The following is a 17,796-nucleotide window of genomic DNA, read 5'->3' as shown; positions in this document are numbered from 1 at the left end:
GGTTTCAGTTAGTGTTATCATCTCTGTAAGAGATGATACCAAAATTAAAGCTGATTGGATCTCAAGAAAATGTAGCTGGTCAAGTTTTCAGAAATGATAAAGCTTTTGTGTGTGTATTTTTAATATTTGTGTGTGTGTGTGTGGTGTGTTTTGCCCTCTGCAGTGCTTTTCTTGTTACTTTTGAGACAGTGTCTCTCATTTAACTTAGAGCTTACCAATTCAGCTAGACTAGCTCTTTCGCAAGACCCAGTGATTCACCATTTCCATCTCCCAGGACTTGGATTTTTACATGAGTACTGGGAATCTGAGTTCAGTTCCTCATGTTTGTTTGGCAAGTTGAACCATCTCCCCACTCCCAACACATTAAGAAAAAGTTAGTGTTTTGGGGTTTTCAAGTAGCAGGGACATTATTGAGGACTTTGTTTACATACAGTAAAATTCATCTCCCCACCCTTTAGTTTTTCGGAGGATGATTCACTGTAGCCCTGGCTAGCTTTGAACTTGATGCATAGATCATGTTGGCCTTGCACTTTCAGAGCTCTATCTGCCTGTGCTTCCCATGTGCTGGGAATAAAGGCATGTGTTTTAATTAACTAATTAATTAACAGATGAATTTTCTGGTGCTGGGAGTTGCACCCAGGGGCTTGGATTTATCAGGCAGTTGTTCTACCACTGGATTCATGTTCACGGTTTGTTTCGTGTGATGCTTGGTTTCTCAGTTGAGAAAATACCTCCATCAGATTACCTGTGAGAAAATCTGTGGGACACTTTCCTGATTAATGATTTATGTGGGAGGGCCTGGTTCACTGTTGGCAGTGCCACTTCTAAGCCGGTGGTCCTGGGTGATATAAGAAAACAGGCTCAGCAGATTGGGAGGAGCAGGCTAGTAGTCGGTATTGGGATAACTGATGTGCACTGCCGTGCAAAGCAGCGAGCATTATTTTTCTTCTGGTCAGCCCCATCCCCTTTTCTTTAAAAAATTCTATTTATTTTCCTTCTTCCTTTTTTTTTTTAATATGGTGGGGTTTTTTTCACAAAGCATTTCTTAGGATATCAAATATTGGTGGCCCACAGTGGTTGCTGTTGTCCAGTTGTATAGTAGTACTTTTTATGAGCAGGGTTGCATGTATGAGTTTGAAAAGACATTTATTTTGTGGGCATGCATGCATATCTGTAATGCTAGTTCTTGGGAGGTTAAGTTAGGAAGATTGTGATTTCAAGGACCATCTGGACTGTGTAGTAAGTTCCAGGACCCCCAGAGCCCCTTCTCCTCAGCCTGCCATCTCACCAGGCTGACGGCAGTGCAGATTCGCATTGCTGCACCAGCTTGTCGCCAGCTTGTTTGTGTAATTCCTAATTCAGTTTTGTCTCTGCTTCTTCAAAACACGAAGGAAACCCCTCTGCCAGCCCAGAGTACCAGTTTTCTTGTTGCAAATGCTGATTTTAAGTTTTGTGCCTCCGGAACTGCTGTGAAGAAATGTAGTCCCCCCTTTTTCGGAGACTTGAAGCCCACGTCCTAATTTTTCCTTTGTTATCCAGATGTCTTTCGTTTTAACACATTTTCTACTTCTATGTTGTATATCTTCTGCTTTTGTTGGAGCTCATGTTAACATTTTTCTTTTTAAAAGACAGTATCTTACTATGTAGCCTGGGTTGGCCTTAAAATTGTCAAAGTGCTGTTTCAGACACCTGAGAGCTGGATTTAGTATGAAACCACATGTTTGACTTTACATTTATGATTTATTTCTGTTTTTTTTTTTAAATCTTCAGTTACTTTTGGTGATTTCTGAGAAGGGTAGTATTCTGACTTTTTCTGTCATTTAAGACTATATATAGTACTAAAATCCACATTTTTGTTAGCATTTTCTATATTCCGTTAGTCGAAATGTTGAAGCTAGATTACTTAATAAGTAAATTTGTAGTAGTTACCATGTGCTATTTGTTCGAAGTGCTTTAAAAACATAAACTAATTTAATTTTTATAATTCTACGCTGTCTCTCACGGTAGTATACATTTGCCCTACTCCCCACCCCTAATACCCAGTCTCTTTATGTAACCTAGACAGACCTGTAGATCTCTATGTAGCATAGGTTAGCTTTAAACTTAAGATACTCTTGTAGCCTCCTCAATGCAGGGATTGTAGACATGAACCAAAACACAGCTTTACCTTCTGATTTTATTGATAAGAAACTAAGGTATAGTCAGGAAAATTAAGGGGATCTAAGACAAGAAGTTCCTACTTGTCTGTAGCATTTGTAGGTCTTCTGTTGGTGAATCGTTTCAAAGCAAGGTTCGTAGCTCATTCTTTATGCTGGCACACCTTATTTTATTGTGCTTCAGAGTATGTAGTTTGTTTTGTTTATTTTGTAAATTGAAACTCTGATGTTTGATATGGTAGAACATGTCTATAGTTCCATCTACTTTAGAAAAGTCTGAGCCTATGAGTTTAATGTCAGTCTTGGCAATGTAGTAAGAATTTGTAACCCCAAATAAAATAAAACACAGTAAAATAAAAGTAAATTTAATGAAAGGTTTGTGATAGCCTGGTGTAAATAAATTAGTTGGTACTGTTTTTTTCCAGAGATTTGCTACTTTGTGTCTCTAGGTCAGATTTTGATAATTTTTTTTTCCCCAGAGCCGAGGCCAAACCCAGGGCCTTGTATTTGCTAGGGAAGTGCTCTACCAATGAGCTAAATCCCCAACCATTGATTTTGATAATTCTTGAAATAATTGGCAACTTTTCCATTATTGCTTGTATATTGCTCTGAAGTCAGTGACCTCTCATGTTACTATTATATTATTTTGAGATACCATGAACTGTAAACACATCAAATGGAGAATTTAATAACTACTGTATGTGTTCTGACTGCTCTGCTGATCATCTGATGCCATACCTTTTCATTTTCTGGACTTTCCTACTCCCGACTATATGGAAATTAGGCAGTTGAAGTGAGGGGTGCATTTGTTTCCCTTGAGGGCAAAAGTTAGAAATGATTAAGGTTAGTGGGGAAGGCGTCTTGAAAGATAGGCCTTTTGTGTCAAGTTTGGACTAAAGGCTGGAAAAGGAAATTTAAAATTGTTACTCTAGGAGACACAAGTGATAGGAGACAGGGAAAGCATAAAAGCCTTTTTGCTTTAGAGAAAGTTTCTGTTGTTTGCATGTATCACACCAGCCACTGCATTATCCAAAGCCTTAACCAGAGCCTACCCTACTCCCTTCAAGTCTGTGAACACTGGGAAAGGTAAAAAAACTGCAGAGGAAGATTTGAAGCCAGCTAGTTGACTGATGACATTTACGGAAAAAAAGCCATCTTTATGCTAGTTAAAGAAAAAGCAGCTAATTCTCATGGAGAAGCTATAGCATGTTATTCAGAAGATAGAGCTAAGACCACAGAAGAAGGCAGTCACACTGAATGACAGATTTTTGAGGTGAAAAAAAAAAGCCTTATATTGGAGGAAGCCTAAATCTAGGACTTCTAAAACAGTGTCTGCTTTTAAAGCTTCAGAGGAGGTCAGGCCAACTGCTGTGTAGGGGCCATTGCAGATGGTGACTTTAAGTTGGAGTGAATAATCACTTACCCTTCTAAAAGGCCTGGGGCCTTTAAGAATTACATTATATCTCTTCTGCCTTTTGTGGAGAGCTTGTAAGTAGAGCAACAATAAGCATGAATCACTGAGTATCTTCAGCTTCTTTTGGGATCCATTGCTCAGACTTAGGTGCCTGTGCCTATCTGTATTTACAGCACTTGGCAGGTAGAGGTGGGGGTGGGGTGAGTTTGAGTCAGTCTGGGCTACTTGACAAGACTTTATCTAACAAACAAGCAAACACCTGTATCTCTATCCAAACCCATATGTATGTGGATGGATGGATAGGTAGGTAGGTAGGTTAGCTCTGCTTGCTCACAGTATTCCTGCTCACCCAAGCTCTGAGGAGTATAAACAACATAATACATTTCTCATAATGCTAACATAGCATTCATTCTGCAGCTTATGCATTAGGGAATAATTTTTATTATCAGGGCTTCTGAATTAAGAAATTCATTTTGTAAGGCCATATCTATCATGGTTATATCTCTGATGAATTTGAACAAAATAAAATGAATATTTTCTGTGAAGGATTCATAATTCTAGGCCTTCAATTTTTCCATTTTAAAATGTATTTTCTCTCATATCTTACATGCTGGCTACACTTTCCCTTCTCTTCTCCTTGTCCCCTCCCAGTCCCCCAATCCACTCCTTCATTTCCCTTCAGAAAAGGGCAGGCCCCCAGGAATATCATCTAAATATGGCATCTAAGTTTGCAATAAAACTAGGCACCTCACCTCATATTAAGGTTGGAAAGGCAACCCAGTGGGAAGAAAAGCGTCCCAGAAACAGATAAGAGCCAGAGCCAGACCCTGTTCCTACCAGAAGACCAAGCTATGCAGCCATGATGTACACAGTTAGGTCAGTCCTGTGAAGACTCCCTGGTTGGCAGTTCAGTCTCTGTGAGTCCCTGCGAGCCTACGTTAGTTGATTCTGTGGGTTTTCTAATGATTAGAGATAACACTGATGTGACAAATTAATTTTTTAAAAAATTTCCAGTCAGCAACCACTACCCTGATCATATCTTCTCATGTGCTAAGTAGAGCTTCTACTTCTGAGCTACATGCATAGTCTCTAAGATTCTCTATTCTAGATGCCATTAAGAACATCTCTATGAGGCTAGAGAAGGCCCAGAGCTTCTACTTCTGAGCTACATGCATAGTCTCTAAGATTCTCTATTTTAGATGCCATTAAGAACATCTCTATGAGGCTAGAGAAGGCCCAGAGGGTAAGAGTGTGGACTGTTCTGTTAGAACAGTGGTTCTTAATATGTGGGTTGTGGCTTGTAATCCCAACACTCTGCAAGTTGAGGTAGGGAGATGGGGAGTTTGGAGCCAGCATGGCTACCAAGGGAGCCTCCATTCAAAGCAAAACAAAACAACAACAGCAACAACAACAACAACAACAACAACAACAAAACCCTAAAGAACATTCATGATTTAGGGAGTTCAGTTCTCAGGGCATAGTACGTTCTAGGTAAGCACTCTACTACTGTACTACATACATCCCTAGCCCTTTTCATTTTATTTTGAAACAAGGTCTTGCGAACCTGGCCAGGCTGAGCTCCTACTTCTGATCTTCCTTCCTCTCCCCCCCAGGTAGCTGGGATTATAGGTATGTACTACCACTACCATACGTGGCTTATTTTGAAAGATTTGCTTTAATGTGCCACATGTATAAAATAGTACACTAGGTGTTAAGAGTCTTCCAAAAGTTCCTCAAAAGTTAAAGCAAAATTTTCATATGCTGTAGCCAATCTACTTAAACATACACAAGATAATTTAAAATAAACATCTCAGGCCAGCAGATGACTCAGTGGATAAATCCTGATGAACTAAGTCCAATCATCAGAATTTATGTGAAGGTGGAAGTAGGGAACTAATACAATGAAGTTGTTCTCTGACCTTCACGAACCTTTACAATGTGTTATATAGCATGCGTGCAGCCATACATACACATTATATACATACAATAGTGTGAGCGTATAATATGTATGGATGCTTATGGCAACACTATCTTTAATAGCTAACGTGGGAATGACTCAGATGTCTATCAGTAGATGAAGGAATAAACAAAATGTGGTATAATATGGTGGATTAAAAGCAGTGAAAAATAGATGAAGTATTGATGACACATTACTTGGACGAATCTTATAAGCTAAATGTGGTTGGGAGGATGGCTCAGTAAAGCACTCACAAGCATGAGGACCTGAGTTCCATCTCTAGAACACATGTAAAATTGCTGGATGTAGTGGTGCGTGTAATTCCAGCACTGGGGAAGTAGAGACGGGAGGATCCTTGGGCTTGCTGGCCAGCCATTGTAGTCAAATGGGTGAACTTCAGGTGAATGATAAATCCTATGTTGAAATAGGTGGATACCTCAAGTTACCCTTTGACCTTCATATGCACCATGCTTGTGTGTATACACATGCAAATACATATACACACACATTTTTTTTTAAGTAAGCTAACTGAAAGAATCCAGGTACAAAAAGTCTCATGTTGTCTTATTCCTTTCATATGAAATATATAGACTAGGCAAATTTGTGGAGACAGAAATTTACATTAGTGATTACCAAGGGATAAGAGAAAAGAATAGGAACACCACACAGGATGACGAAGTTTGAAAATATTTAAATTAGTTGACTCGTATACTCAGAATAATAGACTCAGTTTGTTTATGCTTAGAACTCACATAAACATTTTTCTTCCTTTGAAAATGTTTATGTAAGCTTATTTTGTGCATATGTATATGGACATGTGTGGCATGGCATGTGTGTAGAGGTCAGAGGACAGCTATGAGTGTCAGTTCTGCCCTGCATTGTGGGTTCTGGGGATTGAACTCGGGTTGTCTGACTTGGCAGCAAGCACTTTTGACTGCTGAGCCATATTACTGGTCCAGATAGCCTTATTTCAAGATGAGTAATAGTTAAGCCTAAGTGATTTAAATATTTTCTTTCTTTTTTTTTTTTTTTTATAAAATATGAAAAATCCTACTTTTTGCAGTGTAGAAGATAGCACTACAGAATAAAGTGAAGCAGTTGAAGAGGATCTAAAGAGCCACTGACTCTTTGGAAAAATCCTACTTAGAAAATTTATTGACAGGTTTTCCAGATGTTTTTAGAGGTGAAATGGTAAATATCAGAAATTATAGGATGAGAAGGGAAAGCAAAAACTTGTAATTCCATGATTTAGGAAAATTTCCATTACTGTTTTAGTGTATTTATATTATATAAATATATATTCATAGGTAATTTATGTTTTCTCATAATTACATTTAAAAAATTTTATAAAGGTCTGTATCTTGGATACTTAATAGTAATGTAAAATATCACTGAGAATTAAGGTCTTGCCTTACATGCCACACTCTACTTTTTTTCTGGTGGGGGAAATTGAATTTCTTCTTTTTTGATACTTTTCTTAGTGGACTTTGTGTTCATTTCCTTTAAGCACTGATCATGGTATGTGGAAATGTAGCTGAATTTGTTAACTTTGTATTTCACTATTTCCCTGAGTTCATATTCTAGTTCCAGTAGATATTTTGTATAATTGTTCTGACCTTCTCCACGTAAGATTATACCACCTGGGCTGGAGAATTAGCTCAGCAGTTAACAGCACTTGTAAAGTGCTCTTGTAAAGGGCCCAATATGATGCCCAGTACTCACATGGCAGCTCACAGCCATCTGTAACTTTAGTTTTAGTTGTTCCAGAGCCCTTTTCTGACCTCTACAAGTACCGGTACAAATGGGGTACACACAAGTACATGCAGGCAAAATATTCATAACAATAAAATAAATAATCTAAAAAGTTCTTTTTTCATCTAACACTGTTAATCATGAAAGTATATAGAAATTTGTTAAAATGTCGAATATATTTTGTGTGTGTGTGTGTATGTGTGTTTAGGCGCTTGCTGGGTATACTCAATTGTTTTTTCACCTTAATTTCTGTTAGTTATAGTGATTATTTTTATGTGTTGAAACAATTGGTATTCTGCAAATAAACTCTACTTGATTTTGATGTGAATTTTTATTTTATATTTATTTATATGTATGAGTATTTTTGCCTGTATGTATGTTTGTATGTATGTATGTACGTATGTATGTATACTACATATGTGCCTGGTGCTCAAGGTTAGAAGAAGGTGTTGGATCTGGTGGAATTGGAGTTACTGATAGTTGTGAGACACTTCATGTGTGATGGGAATGGATCCCCAGTCCTCTCCAAGAGGTACTCTGAACTGCTGAGCCATCTCTCTCCAGCCCCCCTGTATTTTTCATAATGTGGTGATGAACTTGGTTTGCTAATTTTGTGTTGAAATATTTTTCATTTATGTTTATAAGGAATAATTGTCATTTGTTAACCCACAGAACCATCTTTCTGAATGAATTGTTTTGGCCTTGATAGAATTTATCTTTAGATATTTGTTTTCATTAATGTTACCTAATTTGTTGGCATATAATCTCTTTAAAAAGGTTTTGAGGTGTGCATGTGCGTGTCTGCGTGCGTGCGTGTGTGCGTGTGTGTGTGTGTGTGTGTGTGTGTGTGTGTGTGTGAAAGAGAGAGAGAGAGAGAGAGAGAGAGAGAGAGAGAGAGAGAGAGAGAGAGAGAAACTGACTACAGGAGTTGGTTTTATTCACTGAACCATCTTGCTAGACCATTAATTTCTACAGAATTGTTCTTAGTATTTAGTGCTTTCTTTTTGGATATTTTTTCTTCTCTTTTTGCATTGGTGAGGAGTCACTCTTCCACACCACCTGTAAATAACATGCATTCAATTGACTCTGTAATTTCAAAGTGGTTGCATAAAACAGATTCTGCCAGTGTCATTGTTGTCTAGATTGGTGACAGATTCCTGGCTGTTCCTTATATACCATCTTCTAGAATCCTTCCCACTTGTTTATCTTTTGGATGTGTGTGTGTGATGTACTTATGTGTGTTTAAGTGTCATCTGTCTGTCTGTCTGTCTTTCCGTCCACTTATTGATCCATTGATCCATTGATCCATCCATCCATCTACCCATCCACCCATCCATCCAGTCATTTATCAACTCATCCATCCACTTATCCACCCATCCATCCATCCATCCATCCATCCATCCATCCATCCATCCATCCGTCTGTCTGTCCATCCATTTTATGGTGTGTGTATCTGTGTCTGTCTGTCTGTCTCTGGGTGGATGCATATGTGCCATTGTGCTTGTGTGAAAGTCAAAGGACAACTTCAGGTCTTGGTTCATGTTGAGACAGTCTCTGTTTTGTTCACTGCTGTGTATACTAGACTAGCTGACTTGAAAACTTCCAGTGATTCTCTTGTTTGTCCTCTCATTTCCCAGTGTGATGTGCTATGATTATTGGTGCACATGTGTCTTGCACAGCTTGTATGTGGGTTCTAGGGATCTGAACTCAGGTCATTAGACAGAGTATTAAGTACTTTACCATTGAGCTGTCTCTTCAGCTTTGGAGCTGTTTATCACAGAATTTTGTTTTCATTGTTATTGGCCATTTAGTTGGGTTGTTTGTTTGTTTGGGTACTTCTTTGCTTTATTGTTGTTGTTATTATTATTATTATTATTATTATTATTATTTATAATGGTGATGATGATGACAGGAATTTTGCTATATTACCTAAGCTAATTCTAAACTTATGGGCAGTGCTCCTGCCTCTGGCTCCTGAGTAGCTGGGACTGTATGCATACACCTTTGTGCCCAGCCATAAGTATTAACATATGAGCATATGAGCCATAGAATCTGAAAAAAATGCATGTACAGAAAGTATATTCTTATATCACAGCTTCCACGGCCTTGTACTTATTGCTGTAACTGCTGTGAGAAACTGCAGAGACTGTGCTGGTATTGTTTCCTGAGCTCATAAAGAGGAACATTCCCCCCCCCCCCCCATATATCTTACTAGCAGTATTTAAAGCTGTGTTGATAAATTTACATGGGTTTTAAAGTTCTGCTTTTGACAATTTGATTTTTGTTTGTATTTCTAGGACTTTCAGTCAGAAGAAGGCTGCTATTGAAAGAGAGTATGCACAGGTGAGTGAGGGATTGCAGTTCCTGTTGTAGGTACGCCTCTTCTTGGCTTAAGATCAGATCTCCTGTCAAAAAGAACCTTGAAATCTTCGGCCGCCTGCCCACTTTGACCATCTAACCTTTGGTTTCCTTAAAGAAAATTTCTTTTTGGTTGTTTGGCACAAGGTTTCTCTATGACTTGGCTGCTCTGAAATTTGCTCTGTAGACCAGGCTGGCCTAGAACTCAGATATTTATCTGCCTCTGCTTCCAGGATTCTGGGATTAAAGATGTGTGCCACCACCACTGTTTGATTCTTTTTTTAAAAAAGACAAAAGACAAGCTCTAATCAAGTCATCCTGGCTGACCCTAAATTGACTGTGTGGAATAGACTGGCTTCAAACTCACAAAGATCTGCTTGCCTCTGCCTCTTGAGTGCTGGGATTAAAGTGCTGTATGCCACCAGGACCTGCCAAAATTAATTTTGTTTTGTTTCATTTTTGAGACAAGGTCTCTAGTTATAGTTAATTCCCCTTTTTTGATCCATTTAAAATCTAAAGTCTTATCGTAGGTGAGGTTTCTCACTTGAACCAGGGCTGGCAGAGTTAGTCTAGGTAGACAGCTTGTTTAGGGATCCTGTGTCTGCACCTCAGAGTACTAAGATTACAGGTGGACCACCATGCTGGCCCCATATTTATATGGGCACCAGGGATCTGAACTTTAGACTCAGGATTATATAGTGATATTCCTACATAAGTGATATTGAGCCTAATAAGATTTTATGATTTGTTTGGTGGCTGTGGTAGGTTAGAAAATTCCATAGATATGGTTCAGTTTTTATGGTTGAATCTCCAGGAATGATGACAGATTCTTACATCTTCCAAAATCATTTGCTCTACTTTTTTGTTGTGTCATATTTTGCTTCTTTTCTGGAAATACGAAATTTAATTACATTGAAATGTTTGGCAAAGCTTAGAGAAAAAATCAAATAGAATTTGTCTTAATTTTAGCATTTGTTTTTGGTTTAAGCTAGTAAATATTTTTAAAAGGCATATATGTTTAACTATTACATATATATGTGTATATATATATGTATATATACATATATATATATATATATACATGGAAATTTTAAATTATTTTATTTTGTGTACTAGTGTTTTGCCTTCTTGTAATTCTCTGTGTGCCTAGTGTCTGTGGAAGCTGAGAGGGTATCAGATCCCCTAGTACTTGAATTATAGACAGTGTGAACTCAAATTATAGACAGTTATGGGTGCTGGGAATCGAACTTGGGTCCTCTGTAAGAGCATCCATTGTTCTTAGCCACTGAGCTATCTCTCCAGTGCCTACATATAAACATTTAAAAATTAGTTGAAAATTTCAGCATTTGCCATTATTGTGGGGCTTTCCAGTGATACTATCTCTTTCTGTCATTGTACTATCTAATGGTCCATTTTGGGAGCTCCATGGTTTCAGCTGTTATTTATTGTTGGTGTGCCTTCTAAATAGGAAGATTGGGTTGAAAAGATGGTGCAGGGAGTAATTTTTTGTTATATCAAAGTGATGATCTGGGATCCTCAGAACCCACAAACAAGCCAGATGTAGTAGCATGCATCTGTAATCTCCTGTAGGATGGGAGTTGAATAAGAGAATTGCCACCCACACTGGCAGCAATGCTAGCATACATGGCCACAACTAAGAAGAGACTATGTCTTAAACAAGGTAGAATTTGAAGACTGACAGTTGAAATAGTCCTCTGAACTCCACACACACACACACACACACACACACACACACACACCCTTACACCTCCTTACACATAACGTGAATAAATAAGAAAGTCTGTCTTATATATCCCCATACAACAGTGACTGCTAATATAGCTCAGAGTATTTGCCTAGTATGCACAAGACTTTGGTCTCCTGCACTGAAAGAAAGAGAGAAGAAAAAAGAAGGAAAGAAAAAAGGAGAAAAGGAATTCTAATTTATGTTTTGAACTTATTATCTTCTTACTACTTTACCTATTTTAAAATTATTTAAAATTTTTAGTTCAACATATAAAATAAAGGGTCTCATGTTCATACATATTTGTCCCCCTTTCCCAATGTATCAATTTTAATTCCCTTTCCTTTCTTTGAGACATAATCTCCAAGTATATTTCCGGTTGACTTGGACCTCGCATGTAGAATAGACTGGCTTCTACTTTAGCGATCCTCCTGCCTTTGCCTCCCAAGTGCTGGGAGTAATAACACATGCTGCCATGTTCAGCCCATTTCATTGTTTTTAGTATTATTCTGTCTCATTTTATTCATGTTGTGGTACTGGGGATTGAACCCAGGACCAAATACATGATAGGCAAATTTCATCACTTTGCTACATTCTTAAGCTAATGATATCCTATCTTAGAATTACATGTTTATTTAAAAATCTTTTTATATATTGACAAAACACCAAGTACAATGCCCACAAAGGGAGTGGGGGTGGGTGTAGTTCTTGCATTTCTTTCTATGGATATATGTAGTCTTCCAGTCAACTATACTAAATTCTTTCCATTCAAAGCCACTGACATGGCATTTTGGTCAAATGTCCATTCTTTAATATCACATACAAATTTTTATTAGTAATACTAACATTCTCTATACAAAAGATTAATTTCACAAAGATTGAACACTTATAAGATTCAGAGAATGTATAGAAGAGTCACTCTAACACTAAAATATTTTAAAAAGCCAAGTTCTGCCTGGGAGAATAGGTGCGGTCTTTGGGCTTTACTGCTATTTGACTAATCTTTTGTGAAACTTAATTTGCCTTAAATTTTCAAATGAAATACAAATTGTTTATTAAGAGAGAAACGGACAGGTGTGCACGTAATTTCAGGACTTTGGAGGCTTGTGATGAGTTTCAGGAGAGCATGTACTAGAGAATGAGAATCTTTCCAATGTATGTATGTATGTATGTATGTATGTATGTATGTATGTATGTGTAAAAGTGTTTAAACTTGAGATAGATCATTTGACATTAATTTAAAGGTTGTTCCTTCAAGCACATGCAGTACTTGTAATATATCTTTAGAGGAGTGTTAGGAATTTAAAAAAAAAAGAAAATAAAGAGAAATGTTGCTGACTCTCATTTAATTTACATTTAATGAAATTTGAGTAGTGAACCTTTTTGGGTTGTGTGGCAGTTTCAGTTTCCTGCAGGAGTATTAATGTTTTATTTTTAAGCATGTTTTATGAAGTTCACTTTGTAATTCTCCAGAAGTAACAGATGATTCGCACGTGTGTTTATACTAACATAACAAATGGATCTCTGCAAATAAAGTAGCCCTAAAAGATGGCCAAGTAGCACTAAAATCTTAGGGTAAAATCAAGTCTGTCTTGAAGATAGCTAGTCACTAAACTGTTTGTAAATTCATTTGCAGTACTCAAGCTGGAATTGCTGCAGGCAACTTCTGTGTATTAATGTACTTCCTGTAGTCTTTGGCAGAATGTTGCTAGTGAAGGAAGGATACAAAAGGTTATTGTGGTTGGAGAGAAAGAACAGGAAAAGATTGTGGACTTTTAAGGGCTGCTCCTTACTGAAGGACAAACAGAATAAACACACTCATGCTGGCAGTACCCTGTAATGTCACTCTCTGACACCTAAGCCTTTTTTTTTTTTTTTTTTTTTTACTATTTTTACTATTTTTATTCTTTTAAGAAATAAATGTACCAACAGTTGAGCATGGTACCTGAGAATTAAGATTGTGTGTGTGTGTGTGTGTGTGTGTGTGTGTGTAATTCTCTTTGGCAAATTCCATCTGTATAGAGGCTTAAAGTGTAGTCAGTTTGGCTTTATGCAGTTAGCTTTTCTGTGCTATTAGAAACTATATATACTTGAAGCCTTTTTTTCTTTCATCTCATTCTGTGAATAAGGAGACAAGGTAACTACTATGACAGAAAGCCCAGAACAGAATTGAGGGAGTTACTTTTATATATACGTTGATGCTTTTTAAAATGACTATTGTATTATCTTTTTTGGTTTTTTTTGGCTTACATAGGTGTTAGAAATACCATTGGAAGGAGCAGGCTGACTTTTATTTAAGTAAGATTGTCTAACAAATTTTATATAGTTTAATTTTTAAAGTCGTAGAGCTGTGTTAAAAGAAGAAATTGTAGAAGTGAGTAAATCTGGTCTTTCTGGGCAAATAGATTTGCTCGACTTTCATCTTTGCATGGATGTTCTGTAGCATTTTTAAAAGAAATGAGTAAAAATAATTGCTTATTCGACTTCTATTCCTTTTTTCTCTAGAACCTGTTTCTATTAATGAACTTAGTGGTTAGACTAGCATAAAATAGGAGTAGAAAAAGGGAAGAATTTAGGCCACAGCTGTGGTTTTGAAACTCTTGTAGATAGTGTGCCTGGTTCCCTCCTCTCTCCCTCCTATTTGTTATAAATATAGGCTCTCCATGTGTAGCCCAGGCTGACCTGGGACTCTTGTTCCTCCTGCCTTAGCCCCCAACTGTTAGCACTATTAGTGACTGGCACTATGTTTCAATGTTTATTTTAATTTTTATGATTTTAATTTCTTGCTCCCTTTTCTCCAGAAAAATTTAATGGGTTTATTTATAATTGTCATAAATTTGAACTGTTGGAATGCCTTCACTGAAACATTTTGACTTGCATGCTGTATTTACATCTCGTATTTGTATTAAAAATTCATACACAAATGAGAACAGAAAAACTGTCAATACTTGATTACTGTCCCCTGTTTTTTGCATTCACAGTCATATACTTAGATACCTTTTAATCCTATGGAGAAAGTAACTAACATTTTGAATTACTGAAAACAGAAAGAACAGGGAAACATTTTTCTTTGAGAATGAAATGTTTCCTCTCACAGTGGGACTCTTATGTAAGTTCCCAGTGTGCGGCCTGCTAGCTGGATATCTTTTGGCATAATAGGTTGGGATCTTCAAAAAGTCCAGCTAGATAGACTTCACTGCCTCCTTACAAAGCACTAACAGCTGGACTGTGGAAACACAGGTCTGTTTTCAAGTCCTGAGCAATTTCTCACACTGGATGTTGGCAGGAGAGCTTATGACTCAGGTTTAGTGGGCTTCTGAATGCGGCTGAATCCAGGGAGTGCCACAGTACCCGGCCTGTAGTGATGAGGTTTCTTCACCCTGCAGTACAGGGGGCACTCCTGTGAGTTTTAAAACCAGTTCTTTGTATGTGTGTGTGTGTGTGTGTGTGTGTGTGTGTGTTATCACTAGTGGGTTTGCTGGCAATCCACTTTATACACGCCAGCAAACCCACTAGTGAGTTATATGAGCACCTTATTACTGAACCCCTTCTCGGGCCAGAAGTCAGCGAGAGGCAGCATGGTGTCAACAGCTCTCTCTCTTTTATTGGGCATGTTAGTCTGCATATGTTTTCATTCATTCCTTATTTGATTCTATGAATTGAGTTTGAGTCTCTTGTTCTAATTGATCAACACCTGTTTGTCTCTGTTTTAATTTTTTATCTCAGCTCTCTATATAGATGTCAGTTGTAGTCTTCTCTCTAATATAGTTAACTAAGATAGATTGAGGCTGGCTTCCAACTCACCGTATAGCCAAGGATGACCTTGAACTTCTGGTCCTCCTCCCTCCACCTTAGTACTGGGATTGCAGGTCTGTGCCACCACACCTGGTTCATTCCTTGATGAGAATTGCAGGGCTTTTGGTGTGTGTTAGGCAAGCTCTCTACCACCTCAACTATACTACCCATAGCCCTACAAACCTTTATTTCTGGTGCTTTTTTTTTTTCATGATCTTGGTTTTAAAATTATTGAAATGAATTGAATTGACAATGAAATGAAATTGAAATGACAAATGACAATTGAAATGTCAAAGGATGTCTTAGCTAAATTATGAGCTCTCAGGAAATCATGTTTGAGTTTACTGGTGACAGACAAATCACCAGAAAATATTACAATGGTGAGAAAGAAGCAGAAATGACAATATGAATAGTGTGTCAGATTCCTAAATAATCTAATCTGATATAATTAAACACATTTAAGGGGCTGGTGAGATGGCTCAGTGGGTAAGAGCATGACTGTTCGTCCAAAGGTCCTGAGTTCAAATCCCAGCAACCACATGGTGGCTCACAACCATCCATAATGAGATCTGATGCCCTCTTCTGGTGTGTCTGACGTACCACACACCAGAAGCTACAGTGTACTCACATATTATAAATAAATACATCTTTGAGCTGGAGCGAGTGGACTGGAGCAAGCAGAGTCGCTGAGTTCAATTCCCAGCAACCACATGGTGGCTCACAACCATCTGTACAGCTACAATGTACTCATATACATAAACAAATAAATCTTAAAAAAAAATTGAACATGTTTAAAACCACTTCCTCAAATGGCACTATTTTTATTGAGTCTTGCCTTTGAACCAATGATAACATTTGCATTCATTAAAAAAAAAAAAACCAAAACCAAAAACCTCTGGGTGATTCTTGCAGGAACACAGAATAGGAGCTTGGCTTTTAGAGGTATTTACTCTTGGTGGAAATAAGGTAGAACTGACTTTGGGATAGGATTTCTGAGAATATAAGCAAAGTTTGATACAATATCTGGTTAATATAGTAAGAATTCTTCTGTTAGTAAGGATTACTTGAGAGAGAGGTAAGCCTATCTATTCTGCATCCACGAGTTTTCATCGTCGTGGACAGAGAGTCATTGTTTTTATATTGCCAGAATTTTTAAAGATTTAATAGTTAACAACAGTTAATAAAAGAAAGTACAGCCAGGAAACTTCACTTATTTTATTTAGTTTTTAGACAGGGCCTCTTAGTATAGCTCAGGCTGGCCCAATTCATTGTGTAGCTCAGCCTATCTTTATATTTTCAGTAGTCTCCTTGTTTCCCCAAGAGTGGGATAATAGGTATCATCTATCATGCCCAACTATTTTATTATGTTCTATGGAGCCTTAGTGATGGATATTGTAAGGTTTGTGGAAACTGAGTAGAATTCTGGTACATAGAGCTGGTAGGTATCTAAAAAATAAGATTTCAAGTGATTCTTCTACTTGAAAATGAGACAAGAACAGCTGTTATTCTGGAAGAATTATGTAACTAATAAATTTTGTTAAAAATATTTTTCTAAGATTTATTTATTTTTATTTTATATGTGTGGTTGTTTTTCCTGTGCACCATGTGTGCCATGTGCCTGGTGCCTGTGGAGGCCAGAAAGGGGTATCAGATCCCTTGGAAATGGAGCTATAATAGTTGTAGGCTGCCTTTGAGTTGAGGGAACCAAACCCAAGTCCTCTCTGGAAAAGCAACAAGTGTTCTTAACCCCTGAGCTGTGTCTCTAGCTCCCCAAATACAGATCTTTAAGGCTGCTGAAGCCATCCCCCAATTTTTATGCTGGAAATCCTTTTTATTAGGTATTCTGCTAGTTATTTTCATACATTTTAGTTTTATGTGTTTCATATATTTTTAAAAAGATTTGTATCGCGGTATGAAGGTACATACCTTTAATCCTTGCACTTGAGAGGCATAGGTAGGAAGATCTCTATATTTCAGGCTGGCCTGGTCTATGTGTTGACTTGCTGTCTGGCCAGGGCTATATAGTTAGACCCTGTCTCTATTTTTTTTTAGTTACGTTCATTTGGTGTGTGTGTGTGTGTGTGTGTGTGTGTTACAAAGACACTTCTGCATTTCCCTGAGTAGTTTCGTTGTGCCATTCAAGGTGCAGACCAAGTGTCATCCTGCTTTAGGATTTCATTAGCTGCTCTGTATTTGAGAACTCTCTAATGTGCCCTAGTCATAGCTTCTTGTATATATCATATCATTTACTGTTCTATTATACTGTTAAATGTTTGCTGAATGTTTATTCAGTGACTGAAAAATGTAGTTTCAGGTTTTGAAAATTATTAATTTCTAATAATAACAATAAAATAGGGTAAAACTAAATTGTTCTATCATGTTATAATTAGTACTCTGAATTCTGAAGTGCTAAATTGGTTCATTTAAACAAAGTTGAAGAAACAAGTTTGCCATAGTCATGGTTTTTTTTCCCTTTATTGTTGATTATAGATGAACTTGAGAATCTTGGGAGACAAATAATACTTTTTGAAAAAAATTACAGTTAGGGATATAGAGACAGAGGTAGAGACTGACACACCAGTTTTAAAATCTCCCTGTCTTTCTGTGTCCCTCCTTCCCT

At 37.4% G+C, this 17,796-nt stretch overlaps 1 protein-coding gene across 4 annotated transcripts in view; it reads left to right on the top strand.

Moving 5' to 3' along the window:
• Fchsd2 (FCH and double SH3 domains 2) overlaps positions 1-17,796 on the top strand; it is a 186,166-nt gene that overhangs the window by 42,490 nt on the left and 125,880 nt on the right. For all 4 annotated transcript variants that reach the window (XM_052157215.1, XM_052157221.1, XM_052157231.1 and 1 more), the window contains exon 3: positions 9,577-9,622. In XM_052157215.1, the coding sequence (XP_052013175.1) occupies positions 9,577-9,622 (46 nt within the window). The remainder of the gene's footprint in view (positions 1-9,576; positions 9,623-17,796) is intronic.

This window comes from Apodemus sylvaticus, chromosome 1 (assembly GCF_947179515.1).
Source record: "Apodemus sylvaticus chromosome 1, mApoSyl1.1, whole genome shotgun sequence".
In the NCBI taxonomy this organism is placed as follows: Eukaryota; Metazoa; Chordata; class Mammalia; order Rodentia; family Muridae; genus Apodemus; species Apodemus sylvaticus.
The sequence above is the reverse complement of the archived record's forward strand: the minus strand, read 5'-3'. Positions and strand labels throughout refer to the sequence as shown.